This window comes from Protopterus annectens, chromosome 8.part0 (genome assembly GCF_019279795.1).
Source record: "Protopterus annectens isolate FY-2018-M chromosome 8.part0, PAN1.0, whole genome shotgun sequence".
Taxonomy (NCBI): Eukaryota; Metazoa; Chordata; order Ceratodontiformes; family Protopteridae; genus Protopterus; species Protopterus annectens.
Genome location: NC_056741.1, coordinates 1,235,524,839 through 1,235,541,469, shown reverse-complemented (window position 1 = coordinate 1,235,541,469; position 16,631 = coordinate 1,235,524,839). Strand labels below are relative to the sequence as shown.

Genomic DNA, 16,631 nt, shown 5'->3' with positions numbered 1-16,631 from the left:
TACTAAAAGTAATTCAGAGGTGGCAAAACCTTGGAGTAAATTAAGAAAAAATTACTTAAGATCTCTTTCTCTTACCACAACTAAAGTTTCCATTAAACATCTGCTTGATGTATAGTCTCTGTAATGCAAGTCCTGCCAGGTGACAATGTGATAAATTCTCCTCAAATTAGACAAGTCAGTCTGAACAGCCTGTGTAAACAGATCTTTCTAAAGGTAGCTTGGAATTGCAGTTGTTCAAAAACTTGGGGTGGTGTGATCTAACCAAATGAACTTCCCAGGTTGAACACCAAAATAATCTGGATATAGGGAAATTGTAATTACAGGTAGCACATGAGAATGTCGGCTTGACCAGTGAGCTCTGTGGCTTGTAGGATGTACAGATCAAAGGTGGATAAATGAGTAATGACAGGCCCCTTTCCACAGTGTACTGAATGGTATGTTGTTTCCATGTAACTTTACTAATCTTTTTACTGTTCATATACAGAGGGTTTACAATTGATAACATTTATGTAAGAAGTGAAATGATCATATAATGAGATCTGACTGCAACACACACCTTTTGAATAAGTTTAGTTATTAGACAGTCATGGGAATTAATGTATATTACAGAGAGTTTGTTGGGATCGGTGAAGTTTCCACTTGCAAATGTACTGGCACATGTTATTAAATAGAGGCGTAAAGAAAGTGGTTTTAGATAAGATGAAGTACAAAGGGGACACTAGTTCAAACTAGTTAAGGACAGTGGCCAGGAATGAGTGGATTTTACACAGGGTTATAACGTTTTAGCATACGGTTAGTCTAACTGCACCTTTCAATGTTGTTGAATTATAGGCTATATGCTATGTTTGTGTTTTAAGTTTACAAAAAAGAGGATTTGCTTTCCTTTTTATATCAATTATATTGTAACACAGCTACAAATTTACTGAACTATCCACAGATGAAACTTTATGTTTTACATAACTGCAATTTCATTTCCAGATTAATAGGTTTATAGGTACTTGGCATGCAGTCCAGGAGACCATTAAGCAGCCTAGCCCAAAACTCCTAATTGCCCCAAAGTACTGTCGGGCTGGTTAAATGACTTGCAAAAGATCACACAGAAGGCAAACAAAGGTGGAAAGATTAAAACCCTGTACCCTTGGCACAAGAAGTCACTCATTAAGAAATCAAAGCTTTATTCCTTTAAGGTAACTGCCATTTTATAAATGTTATCCCTTTTCTGACTGAAGGAGTTCACTCTGATGTTTTCTTTAGCATTAGGAGCTCACTATGATGTTTTCTTTAGCATGCATAATGTTGATTTTAGGTGGACATAAATTACACAATAGTGCATGCAGCGCCATGATTATGTTCCAAAATCAGAAAAAAATATATAATCTTGTTAAGGACATCCCCAATATGAGACCTGATCTTAACAGCACTTAAGGGTGCTTAATAAAACCTTGTTAAGGACTTCCAAGCACTAAGACTAGGTCACATGCTAGAGTTAAGCAGCAGACAGTGCCTGTTGGCAAAGTACAGCATCAGCAAAAGGTAAAACATCTTTTAAAAGCTGTTAGAACTTCACTCTGCCACACTTACAAACAGAAAGTGTGGCAGAATTAAGTGGCTAATTGTTTGTTTCTGTCTGGCGTCTGTCTAACAGAGCTTAGTACTTTACCTGATTTTAAAAGCTTTGAAAGCCAGTAAAACACTCTGTGCTCCTACACTTTTTCTTTTCTGTAACTGGTAGTAAAAAGAACAAATAAAGCTGAAAGCATTACTGAGAATTATAATCAAGTCCCTGATTGTAACTAGCTTTGTGTGTTCTCAACATGGATGTCTAGATTCACCTCTCAAGCTTTGCTCTGAAGGCAAATTTCTTGGTATCCACGTCTCAAATACATAATAAACTGATTATGTCCAGATTCCCCTCTCAAGCTTTGCTCTGAAGGCAAATTTCTTGGTATCCAGGTCTCAAATACATAATAAACTGATTATGATAGGAGACGCTATCATAATTATCTACCACGATGCATAAGTAATAACTATTAGAGTGGTTAGTATAAAAGAATTCAGAAAGTTTAGTGGGCCAAGTGGGATCACATGAGGGGAAGTACAAGTGTAATGTTGTCTCTGGATAACATGTCAGGCACCGAGACTGCCTGTAGCCAAGAATTTACTCGGATGCATAGCATTCAGCTTTTTACATTGTGATTAAACAAAAAGAACTATAGTCTGACTAAGATTTTATATTTCTAGACAGCCTGCATTAAGTCCCTGTCAAAAGAATATTTAGGATTTTAGAAAAAAATTTAATTGGGTAGTCCAGGTTATTCAGTGCTGAAGGATGGGGCCTACCTTCTAGGAGGACTATGAGTCTACCTAGACTGCTAATATAAAGATTATCACGATTGGCTATCTTTATACATAAAGTCACATTTATATTTATATTTATTCAAATATAATAATGATATATATTGTTAACCCCCCTACTTATTCTAGGATTACTGTATGTCATGTTTCAAGATGAACTGATAACAGTGGAGATATCAGTCTTCAGAACTGTTATACAGTTTGTAAAACTGGAATGCACACGGATTTATCTTTTTTTTTAACTTGTATTTATTTATGTTAATTGAGACTTGCAAAGATGTAAATAACGATAGAAAATGTGACAAGGTTGATTAGACAGTCACGTAAATTTACCCTGCTAATGCGTGTTGCAAGAGTTTTCCCAAAGAAACATCATTCTTAATAAAAGGCAAAATGGGTACCAACTTTTTCAAATGTTATCTTAAAGTATGTGTGGACTAAGTGTGCCAAATGACAGAGTCATGAACATACTGCATTTTTTTATCATAAATTAAATTCTTCTACTAGAAAAAACAATGAAGACCTCTGAGACTCACCAAATCTTTATTAAAGTTAATTTATTGATAGGTAGAAAGCCCACTGCATGCTACTACATGAGAGCCAAATGTAGCCTTACCAAATTATAAAGAAAACAAAATTGCTCCAAGCTCACAGCACTGTGGCAGAGAAAGGGTTACTTCATCTCTGCAGCAGGGAAAGGAGAAGTTAATCTTGTTTTTAAAAAAATCCATTTGATAAAAGTGAATTTCATGGAGCTGTTTCAAGAGACTCACAAAACTGCTTATTCATTACTATACTTTCAACGTTCTTCTGTGTTACAGATAGAGATGGTGCTGTTCTATACCACAAAAAAGAGATTTTATACTCGTCTTCCTGTTTGGAAGCATTTCTGTCATTCTCCCAGTCTGCCTTCTTTTATTAACTTTACCACTCTGAACCAACACTGAATATATACACAGACTTGTATTCTTAAGTTTACTTTAGGTCCCCAATCACCAGTTTAAAGAAATGTAATGGTGGTTCATGGAAACGTCCCCGTGAGACTAATGGAGTCACATTAGGATAAACACGAAGTACTATTTCTTATGCTACTCACAAAGGAGTTGTACAGTACTTCATCTTTAAAGTTTAGATTCAACTCAGTCCTCATACTCAGATAATTACAAAAATCTTTGCATTTTCTTTTTTCTAATTAAACAGTGATGCTTACCACATATCAATCTGAGTAGAGTATTCTGTAGATCCCAGGAGGATGTCAGGAGGTCGATACCATAGTGTGACTACTTCATTGGAATACGTCTTTGTAGGGATGGACTTGGCTCTTGCTAAACCTAAATGAAGGAAGGAAAAGAAAACTTTCCATTATTATGTTTAATGGTTGCACAAGTACTGCAAAAAAATGTACTATATAACAGATAAACCAATAAACTCAAAAACAAATGTTTTCTGATCTCCTTCAAACACTAGAATGGTATTTTAAAGTAAATTGTATATAGTGATAAAGTTACATACTGCTTGCCGTGAGTTTTTTTCTGCACAAAGAAGCTTTATCATAAGGTCTCTTCCTTTCAGTCACTGAGGGCTACTAATTTACACCTAGCTGTGCCACAAAGGAATGCAAAAAATGACTAACTCATCAATAAGGTGTCATATCATCCCACATTACACAAAGCTCATCCACTTAGCAACTAGACACCCATCCTCTAGCTGTCCCAATAAAGTATTACAAGTATACAATGACAAAGAATTGTCTAAAATAATAGCCATTTAATGGAAAATCCCTGTCTACATGATAGTTTAGTAAGAGTGCCTGGTACCTTGAGTATGGCATGCCAGACCTGTCATTTCAGCCAAGTCAAGAAAACCACTGAGGCTAGACTCATTTCACTCAGGACTGGTCAAAATATAGCCATTTAAGGAGAAGAAATTATACACTGCCTTACAAGCTTGCAACAGAATAAACAGCTAACAAGTTAGACAACTTATTTTATCTTTCTTTAGTAATGAAATGAGCAAAACAGGACTTTAGTACCTTAAGAATCTGTCAAAATACAAAACGAGTCTCAGTGAATTAGCATATACTATGTACACATTAAGAAGAAATATTACAAAGACTTCCAAAATGACTGCACACTGATCAGCAGGTTGATTAGAGCTCCCACAGTGCAAAAACTGCAAATGGAACAAAACACACAAAACAATCAAATTGGATAAAAGTTACTGGCTTGTAACAACACTGCCCGGATGCCTGCAAAGAAGAATTTTGGAGAAAGAAACAGAAAATCAAAGAAAAAAGGAGAAGAGAAAACTCTAGCTAAGAAGAATCTTGCAGCTGTTGAGCAAAAAGATGTTCAAGTTTAAGGTTTGGTACAACAGATGGCTTCCAGCAATTTAGAGGGAAAAATAAAATGTGCTAATCCACATCAAAGAATCCTGAGTAGACCTGTATCACACACCAGTTGAGTCCAACTAGACAAAAGCAGTATTTATTAAGCTCAAAAATGATAAGACACTTTTTGTTAATCCACAATAGTTTAACTTCATCAGATACAGACTTCCTGAGAAGCAAGAGTTTAAATAACCCACTTGTTACACCACATGGTTTACAACCAAAGGTTGTTGGGTGAGGCAGCTAACACTCCTAAAAGGAACCCTTCCCTCTGAAGCACAAAAACTAATTTTGTAACACAAAAAAATATCCAGTTTGATAAAAATGTGTCAATGTATGCATATAAATGCATACAAGTGAAAGGTTCACTGAATGCAACACACTGCAGAACAAAAATACAGAAATAAACAATGCATGTTTAAAATACCAATAAAATACTTAAAACAAGTACTGTTTTTCAAACAAACAAGCAACCATGTTACTGTTACACTAAAATTTGATATAACAAGTGTTTACAGATACACACATTATTAACCAAGTCTAAAAAACTAAGTGAGTCTGGTCCCCCTCTCCCATCATTCAAAAATTGGTCAATAACTCTGAATAGAAAGTCATGACAGTTTAGAAAGAAATGAACTGCTATGGCAGTTGAGATTAGATTCTTGCCATTACCCAGGAATCAATGAAATTAGTTCCATCATGTGCATTTTAAAACTGAAAAGTCTGAATAGATAAACAGTGGGTACTACTGTCAATAACTGTGTGGGTCTGTTATAGTGGTACTGTCTTTGGTATTACTTAAAAGGCACTGAATCACACTAACAATTTGTTTTTTAGACTTGGTTAGAATGTGTGTTATCTGTAAACACTTGTTATATCAAATTTTAGTGCAACAGTAACATGGCTGCTTGTTTGTCTGAAAAACAGTACTTGTTTTAAGTATTTTATTGGTATTTTAAATACACGTTGTTTATTTCTGTATTTTTGAACTGCAGTGTGTTGCATTCAGTGAACCTTTCACTTGTATGCATTTATATGCATACATTGACACATTTTTATCAAACTGGATATTTTGTTTTGTGTTACAAAATTAGTTTTTGTGCTTCAGAGGGAAGGGTTCCCATTTAGGAGTGTTAGCTGCCAAACCCAACAGCCTTCGGTTGTAAACGATGTGGTGTAACAAGTGGGTTATTTAAACTCTTGCTTCTCAGGAAGTGTGTATCTGATTAAGTTAAACTATTGTGGATTAACGAAAAGTGTCTTATCATTTTTGAGCTTAATAAATACTGCTTTTGTGGATCTAGTTGGACTCAACTGGTGTGTGATACAGGTCTACTCAGGATTCTTTGGTGTGGATTAGCAGTTTTTCATTTTCAGCAGTTTGTTGAAAAATAAAATGTGGTCAGAGGTGCATAAAATAAGCGAAGCACCGAAGGTATAAATGCAGTTAAATAACAAAAGGCTGAAAAAAAACAGAAGTCTAAACTAGATATTTGGATGAGCTGATAAAATTGCAAAAAAACAGAGACTGACGTAATGAAAAGGTTAAATAAGCATGAGATTTATTGAGTACAGCTGTTTCAAAATGAGAGTTAGAAGACAGACTGCTTGCAGAAAATCTGAGCTTTTCTGCTATATCAAAGAAACCATAAGGAACAGACTGTATTACCTTTCTGAAAGTATGAATAAGCAAATGGGCTGATGTTCCATAGCAGGATTTAACTTAAACAGCACATTGTCTATGTATGCTCTAAACCCAGGCATGAGAAAGTGGTCAAGAGCTACATTAATAAAGATGCAATTATACCAGCAGAAAAAGTTGTTCTTGACAAAATTGTGATGGATATTAAAAACTGGATGCAACAGAACTATAGTGGAAAATGATTACTGATTGCACATCAAGCAGAAGAGAAGCAAGTTTATCTCAGCTGTCAAGAGAGATACGTATTAAATTCAAACTGTTGTATCCAGCTGTCTTCATAATGTTTTTTTTCTAGAGGATCAAAGATATTTTGGATTTTGAACAACACAGGGATGAAACAAATAAAAAGCTTGGCTAACAAAGAGTGAAACAGCGAGCAGGAGGAAACTTGACTTTTCATTCTTCTGAGAATAACAAAGCCCATACAGAGACTTTGGGCTTTGCCAGTGAAACCTATTCTGTTCTTCTAAAAGAAAACCCTGTTTGAAAGAAAAAAGCACAGGAGTTGACCACAAGAATCAGGAATACTTTAGATTTGAATCAGAGACTGGTGTTAGGAGATGAACATGACAAGCAAGAACAGAAGCAACATTGTGAAATTAGAGAACAAACGTGCGACTGTAAAGGATAAGCCCAATTAAATATATAATTAAATATGTGAAATGTGGCTTTGTGAAAAGTGGATAAGAAAGATAGAACTTTGTTAAATTGGTGGGTCAACTGTAAAGCATATATACCCATTTTATGTCATTAATATTTAGAAGTACACTGAAGAAACTAAATAAGTAACCATAAGTAAAATAGTTTTGGTTTTATTAACATTTGTATAAATATTTAATTATATAAATTGCATGCTGTGTTATAAAGAAGTTTTGTATAGGGTCAAGTAAGGGATATTTTAAATGTAAAGTGGAGAAGTGACTGCTGTACATGTAAAGATATTAAAGCAAAAAAGTACTTTTTCTTAGTTGTAATGTATCCAAGCTTTCTCTGTGGAAGGAAGAGAGGCTGAAGAGAAGCAAGTTAAAATTAATACAATGTTGTAAACTTGGGCTGCTTATCATGGAAGTATACGGATGACATTATATGCAGAATGAAAATATCTAGATTAATGTTCCCGGTTTAAAATACAGAACTTTTTTAAGCAAATAGGTTTGGAAAAACAAGTCAATGATGAACAGTTTTAAGTGGTAGTTTTCTTGTATTTGCCAAATCATTATTTTTTTCCATTAGTGAACGCTCTCAGTGGAAGGCAAGTCAACAGGTGTAAAACAATCAACCATGAGAAGTCTGTACAATATGTTTTGAATAACATTTACAAAGATTCTTTCATGCATCTGCTAAGTTAATAGCATTTTTTCCCATTACCAACTGTTCTTACTTGGAGACAAGCTGTGAGCAGTGGCAAACAATTAATCAGCAGACCTCTGAACACTATGTACTTCATACACTACTCTCTGTACAGTGTCATTAACATTTAAATGTGTATTGGCAAGCAGTTCAGTGAAAAATAAATGAAGCTTGAAATTGTGGTGTGGGAATAAATGCACAACTAGTTGCCTTCTCAGAAGCTGTAACACTTTTAAATTAACAGTGCACAGTTTATTTTCATTTTAAAGGTAGCCAGTCAACTTTGGCTAAAAGTTAATGAATACTGAAATCATGAAGTTTTTTGTCCACATCTTAATATTGACGCATAAAAAAAGATAGAAATTGACACAGGAACAGACTCTAGCAAGTGCTTTAGTATGGGTAACCTTAACTTCAGAATAGGCAATGCCTGTGGGTACAGTTGCTGATTTTGGGCAACTGTACCTATTTAGAGTGGTAAACTTCATTTTTTAAAAGTCTACATAGTTTTGTGTGTTTGCTGTAAGTTAAAGGGAGACTGGGGGGGTCTGAAAATCTACTTATTTTTCTTGTTTGAGTATTTTCATTGCAGTAAAAAGTTCTGAAAATGTGACACAGGTTCAAAATGGAGATAAAAAACAATTACATATGAGTTCAGCCTACCAAACATTAGTGAACGCATGTAAGCTAAAAGCTGGAAATATACATTCAGAACAACTGTCACGTGACAAGAGGGAGTGGCAGTTTTCTATTATAATGGGTATTCTGCCCATATAATCATGGAATGTAAATGGCCGTTGACCATACAGATAAAGGCCAAAAAAACAGAGTATTACATTATATTAAGAAATGTATGGTATAAATAGCAATATTGTAGGAGACCCATTTGACGGACATTCAGCAGAATATCAGAGATGAAGGAAAGGGAAGTAATACTATCGACTGCTACAAGGGCTTCAATAGTGACAGAGGAGGAAAAAATGTAATAATGGTATATTTGTGGCAGTAATGGGTTACTGTCTGGAGAGGGAGGGGAGGAGGATCACACTGGCATATATTTATATTACACCTAAAACTACTAGTATGGAGACTGAAAAAACTTTGGGAAAAATAATTAGCATTCAGTAGGGAATACTTTTATGGATGGAGACAGGGCATTGGTTTATAACAGCAATGATGTGCCAGGAGGACTTAGAGGTAGATTTCTGAAGAAATATATGCAAATGTTTGGTATGTAAGAAGTAAATTCAGTACTTGGAACTTAACACCAAATTTACATATCATTCTCCAAGGCACAATAACTGCTAGGCTAGACAGAAACTATATTTCATGAGAGCATGTGTATTTAATCGAAAACTTTGACAAGCATTCAACAACTACTTCAGATCATACACCATTACAAATGAAGACAAAGATGAAAGGTAACAAAATAAAACTGACACTGGTTAAAAGAAAGGAATTTAAGATATGGGTAGTACAAATTTTTTAAAAGTTGTTAGGGAAGATTTTTCTTCAGAAGGATTGCTAGTGAGCGGGATAAAATGAAAATGGAGTTTAAAAACAGGGAATAAATAAACAGTTACAGGGAAGAAGTCACAGAAATGATTTAGAGAAGTTAACAAAGGTTAAAGTACTGCAAAATAAAGGGAATCTCATGGAAGAGGAAGAGGAGCAACTGCAGACTGCTAAAGGGAAAATAAGGGAGCAGCTGGATAATATGCACGAGCATGGGAAGGTTGCTGTTAAGCAACTATTTCTGATACAAAATCCAGAGAACAAAAGCTTTTAGCACACTGATTTAGGCAACAGAAAGAAAAGAAAGTTTTGTCACTAAACTTGGGAATCCTATGTTCAGAAAAATAACCAGACATCTTACAGGTGAATTAGAGATATTTTTCAAATTCTATGAAAAAGAGTATAAATCAGAGGAATGTAGAAACCAATAAAAAGAACAAATAGAAATATTCTTGGAAGACTTAATTATGCCAAGATTACAGGAAGATGAAATTCAAGAATTAATACCTAATATAGGAAGAGATGGGGTAAAAATAGTGACACATAATCAATCAATAGGGAAGTCTCCGGGATCAGGTCATATTCCTGTGGAAGTTTGGAAGTTGGCAGAGAAGAAAGTAATAAAGACATGGAAGTTTTTCACAGAACATTGCAGATAACTAAAGAAAAAGTAAGGGACAATCTGGATAACATGCAAGAATTTTGAAAGGTTGCTGTTGAGCAACTGTTTTTTGATAACCCTGGAGCAGAAAATATTTTAGCATAATGGCTCAACCAACAGAAAAGAGAAAAAGTTGTTGCTAGGTTTAGGGATCCCATAACAAGGAAAATAACCAGAGATCCTGCAGACATATTAGAAGTATTTTGATAATTTTATGAAAATCTGTATAACACAGAGAAATGGCAAGAAAGTAAAATGGAAATATTCATGGAATAATTAATAGTGGTAGATGACGGTCAATTATAAACTGGATAAGAGATGAGATAAAAATGGTAATCTACAGGAAAGTCTTCAGGAATAGATGACATTCTTGTGGAAATCTGGAAGTTAGGAGGGAAGAAAGGGATAAAGATCTGGAAGGTTTTGTTTAACAGTGTTTTAAAAGGAGGAGAAGTACCAACATCCTGGAAGAAATCTGTGGTGGCTATAATACCTAAAGATGGTAAAAGCCCAGCCCAGCTAGCATCATATAGCCATCATATAGACCCATTTCAATTCTAAACTATGATTATAACGTGTTTATGTTTATAACGGCTTAAAAATGGCAAAGGTGTTGATAAAATTGAAAGATATGGATCAATGACATTTTGTGGAGGGGAGGAAAACATTTGACATTAATACAACAATGATGATCCAGAGGGAAGCACAACAAAAGAAAATACCACTGTTGTTGGTAAGTCTTGATGCACAGAAAGCATTCAACACTAAACTGTGATTTTATGGGTAAGGCAATGGAATCATTTGCATTCCCTGACACAATAATAAAGTTAATTAGGAGGATATAGAAGGGATTAGAGGTGAGAATTATAGGGGGTCATCTCTGTTAAGTTCTGGTAATCAAGAAAAGTTAGTTTTACTTGCAGACGATATTTTGTGCTTGATAAAAACAGAAAAGGACATTTCAATGTTGTGGAACATTCTGAGATAGTCTCATGTCTTTTTGGGATACAAGATTAATGAAGATAAAACAAAGGTAACAGCTGTAAACTATGTACCCACATGCAATGTTGCTCAGCAATACCTATATTTATAGTGAAATTATAAAATGAAGTACTTAGGAATATGGGTTAAAAAGATTTTGTTATGGCAGTTAAGGACCTGTGGACCTGTGGACAGAGACTACGCAAAAAATATATAAAAACTGGAAGCTCTGTTTTATGGATATGGACTGCAGGATAGGTTCATAGGAGGTTACCAGGCTAGTGGCCCTAGAGCCCTTACAAGTCTATACATGTTAATCCAAAGTTGCCTCAATTCTCTTTGGTTAGATGGACATAATTCTCAGAGCAAGTCTAAGATAAACCGTGATTACCCCTGTCCAGGGTGCATTTGCAGTTTCCCATCCATTTGTCCAGTTGGGTCAGTGAGGAGCTCTGCTTCACATGAACTGGAAGTTTATTACAGAGTAGTGGCAAGTCTCTGGGAGAGGTTTCTGTCTCTCCAGCATGTTCTGTTAATGTCACAGGCTAGGTTAAGATCCCTAGAGCGAGTAACTTTTGTGACATTTGACTTGCGTATGTGCAGTATACAAGTCAGGGCAGGGCAGGGCTAAAAAATGCCTGCAGGCCAGGCACAAGTCATCTCTCAGCAGCCTATACAATGCCCGGTACACTGACAGGGTTTTCAGTCTATTCATTTAAGTCATGGTTTGGAGGCCCTGTACTTTCTTGGTGAGAAACCTCTGCAGTCTCTCCAGCTGCTGCATGTGTCTGGTGAGGTGCATGCAGAAGGGAGCATTATACTCTACTAATGGTCTGCTGAGGGTTGAGTACACAGGAGTTATAACATCCTCAGACCTGGATTTGATGTCCTTGCCTATGAGATGTGCAACATAGAAGGCTTTCTTAGCACTGTGAAAACTTGCTGGTTGAAGTTCAGATTGCCATCCGCCTGTGTTCCCAGATCACGCACCACTGGGTTTGAACTTAGGTTTGTGTTGTAATTAGCAGGGAATTTTGCTTTGCCAAAGGGGATAATAATTCACTTTTTGCATTCAGCTTTAGACCATGGCTTTGGCACCAGTCATTTATCTGCATTAGCCCCTTCTGTGATATGTTAACATCACTGGGGGACTCGATGATTGCACCCAATTTGCAACGTTACTGTCACAGAGGAAACGCTGTGCAAAAACCTGTAAAATCTATCTTTTTATTGTACAACGAACTAGAATTTACTCTATTCAAGTTATAGTAGTTAAGCGCTTTCACCCACTGTATGTGGGCTTCATCAGAACAAAGTTATCAGCTGTCACAAACATTTAAATAACTTTTTAGGGGCCAAAAATTCAGTAATGGTCCGCCCTTAAAGTAATATCGCTAAATATACCTCTTTATAGGTTTATACCATTTTACACTTTTAAAAATAAATAAATGTTAATGAAAACTAGTTAATACACAAAATACATGCATAATATACTAGTTCCTTTTACTTAAAATTATAAAATATAAGTTATAAATTTGGATCCTGATGTATGCATGTTTCTAAATATATAAAAATGTTATACAAAAATATGTTACAAAATATATAAAAAAATATATAAAAATACACTTACAAACATTAAATAGCTATGTACAAATCTATACACATATTGACAATTCATATAACCAAACCTACTTGATGAAATGTTGAATTATGTCTAAAGTTACTATTGATACTATTAAGTATTACTGTCAATACTGCATTCCTTACTTATAAAATGTACTGACATTTTTAACACTATAAATTCTGTATAATTCTCATACTACAACCCTTATGCCACACACTATTGTCTTATAGTTAATATTGGTTTGAGTGATATATAATCATTCCTACCTGGTGGGGTTGATGCGTCTGTAAACAATTGCCACCATACTTCTCTAAATCCCAAGGTTTTCTTCCTATTCCCTCCTGTTGGATTGTGTTTTATGTGTTCTAATATGGCAAATCTAAATTTGTGTATTTCTCCATACTTATCTATATGTCTGTACAATGCGTTGTTAAAATCCTTCTTTTTGATACTATATAGGTGATCATATATCCGCTTTTTAAAAGGTCTTTCTGTCTTTCCTATATAATATCCAGGACATGCACTGCACTTTGCCATATATATCACATAATTCGTGTTGCAATTACCCTGTCTGAATCTTATATTAGTGTTGTTTATATTTTCTAAGATAGTTCCACCATCTTCCATTATAACACAACAGCGTTGTCGCCTCACAGTAAGACGCTGTCAGGTTCGATTCTCAGCTAGAGCATCTTCTGCGTGGAGGCATGCATGAATGGGCGTACCTTCGTTGAAGGCTGTGCGTCAGGGCTGGTAACTTTCAATCAACAATCAACTATCAATCATTAGTGGACCGGAGTTCCGCTATGGCGACCCCTAACCGGGAAAAGCCGAAAGACACAACAACTGATTGCAACTTCCACACCTACTGGTGGATTTCTTATTAATATTGGTTGTATTCACATCACTATTTGTCCCTCTTTGTTCTAAAGGTTTCTTTAGATTACATCCCATTTTGTACACAAAATGTGAATGGTTACCTACTAACTCCTTCAATTCATCATCCACCAATAATATTTTCCAATTGTTTTCCATAATTTTCTTAATCTTGTGTACCTGGGGACCATATTCAAGTACACAAGCACGTTGATATTTCACTCTTGTACCATTCACTTCTTTATTAGCACTAATAACTCTATTCTCTCCCTGATATATTCCCAATAGTGGTGGATATTTTTTCCCCTTGCTTGAATGACATAATGTTTTATATCTGTCATCATTTTCATGTTATAACCTCTTTCATTAAATAATTCTGTAATATATTCTAATTCATCTACCATTTCATCATACCTAGAAGTCATACGGGCTGCTCTTATGCACTGTCCTTTAAAAATGCTATGCAACTGTTTTCTAGGATGATTACTCGAAAACTGTAAGTAATCGTTAGAGAATGCTCTCTTTCTATACATACGAGATTTAAATCCATTTTCATCATGGGAAATAAAAGTATCCAGATATGCTGTACCATTATTACTAACTGAATGTGTGAATTTAAGAAATTCACTACTAGAATTCAAAAACGTTATAAATTAATCTAGTTAAGCTGAACTCCCCTCCCACAATATGTAAATATCATCTAAAAATCTGGAATAATGTCTCACATGCTTGAACATGGTGTTGGGAAATATAACTGTCTCCTCCCAATCTAACATCACCAAATTTGCAAAGATTGGGGCACATGCTGAACCCATCGCAACACCCCTATCTTGTCTATAATGCTCACCTTCAAAATAAATGTAATTGTGGTCCAAAACCATAGACATACACTCCATAATCAAACAGGTCTTATCCCATGCAATATACAGGAAACAGCCCCAATACTGAATAGACACACTGTAAACAAGAGAAGGAATGAACTGGTAGCAAAATACGGTGGTCTAACCACGTGGTGTATTCAGTAGGTAAAAAATGTTCAAATAAAACACTGACAGCGTCTCCAAAACTCAAAACACAGCTGACCAAAGTTCACTTGAAGAAAGAACACACTTGCAACTTCTCCAAAGTATAAAAACGTATTTAATCCATAAAAAAGTAGTAAGCGCTTTTGCGTAGGTTCACCTACGCTTCCTCAGACATAAAAACTGTATAAAACTCTCCAACTTTTAAACACAAACAGGTGGGAAAATGTATCAATTAACTAAGCAATCATTCAATCTAACTCATCTACTAATCAAAATTTAAAAAGAAATGACAACTGCAGCGAAAAACTGCCTCCTAGATGTAAACAAAACACACTTGGGCATTGCAACTGATGTCAATCTGGCTGCATAGATCTTACACATGATCATCATACTGTTCAGACGTTCTCAGTAAACAATAAAAATAAAATGTTCATAGAAAACCACATCTTGCACGAATGTTAAAATGTGTACACTGACAAAAATAACAAAAACCATCAATCATGCTGATGTCAATAGCAATTACATTTTCAACTTCCACATAAAAAGATTGATCTAACTGTGAACAAATGAATAACAACACTGAACCACTCTATTCTTATAAGAAATAAAACCTTTTAGAGTGAAACCGCTAGCTGTATATTGTCAAATAAGCATGTTGCCAGTGGACAGGCTCGTGGTCAAAGACAAAATATAAGAATGTCATGACAGTTATTAAAAACACAAAGCTTGCAGTCGCTATCACTAACCATGTTCTGACTTACTGTTTCGTAACCCTATATTCAAGCTGTGCAATCCACAATGTTCTATGAAATACAATCCTCATGAGGGGTATAAATACATATAAATGAGGATGTACCATAAAAACGATCCATACGGAAGAAATGCTTCAATACGCGTGCTGACGTATGACACGTAACTCATCCCGTCTGAACACAACGCCCACAATAGTGGCTTTCCTCCAATCCCTGCCTACATAAACTTCAAGAAGTAAACTGCGGCAAAACAAATCCTAGCGATAGATCCTGCATATATCTGATGTCAAATCAAGCAGTTCTCAATGCCGAACTGCAACATCCTAGATTGTAAACCATGCTGTCACCGCATATATCATATTTAGAAGTGCATATATTTTTTATGAAAAAATTTTTATACAACAAAAGTATAAATGTAACGCCTGTGTTAACAGGCATATGCATTACTGCCAATGGCAGGCACCCAAAACATTAACTCCATCAATGGTGTAGTCTCTGTTCCCAGAGGGAACCATTAAGTGAAAAAAGCATACAATACCAGAGAAACTAAATCGTCACATAAATACTCGTCAATATATCGTAAGTCACTCTAGGGAATGAAACCGAGCTCTTTTTCAGCCAAATTATCAAATACATAAGCAATTATGTATAATTCAATAATTAAACTCTAAAACAAAACATGTATATAAACAAATTTGTATATAAACAAATTTCCCCATTACCATCAAAAAACAACTATGAAAAAATACCCAATACGGACTACTCGTAAAGACACCTTATGACATCTAGACGAAATACAAATGTAAATATGCCAACAACAACAATGTACACACCTACATGTAGGAATGCACAAACAAAAGCTATAATGTCCCAAAACATCCATGTATAAGGCTGCATTCCCTTCGCAACCGTAAAGCAAGATGGAATATGTAAACTGATGTTGACTCTGTTGGAAACTATATTACAATGGACTCCTATCCATTCATATCATTAAAAATATGCAAAACACATATGTGACCAAGAGTTATACTGTCACAAAACCTCCACATATCGGACAACATTCACTTGGTAAACATGAAACAAGATAGAACATATAAACTTGTGTTGACCCTATTAAAAACTACATTACAATAGGCTCTTATCCATATGTGTCATTAGAAGTCTCCAAAATGAAATCAAATAAAAAGCCAACAATCGCTCTGAAACAGGGAACATTGTAGAAACCATCAATTCAGAAAACCCTGATTTCCTGACGCAACACAACTACCTCTCAAAACTTACAAAGTGACCACATCAAAGTCCACTATTTTATACAAATATTGGCAGAGATATAAGGCAATTTTCAAAAGTACCAAGGAAGCAAGATTTTAACCCCCAACTCATCATAAGTGGTGAAAAGCC

The 16,631-nt window shown here is 35.2% G+C and overlaps 1 protein-coding gene across 1 annotated transcript in view; it reads right to left on the bottom strand.

The window, feature by feature from the left end:
• The window catches only part of LOC122809329 (cyclin-dependent kinase 17-like), a gene marked incomplete in the record, with an annotated part of 1,699,239 nt that overhangs the window by 405,695 nt on the left and 1,276,913 nt on the right, over nt 1–16,631 (bottom strand). The window contains 1 exon segment of the mRNA XM_044080731.1: nt 3,566–3,686. Within this exon segment, the coding sequence (XP_043936666.1) occupies nt 3,566–3,686 (121 nt within the window).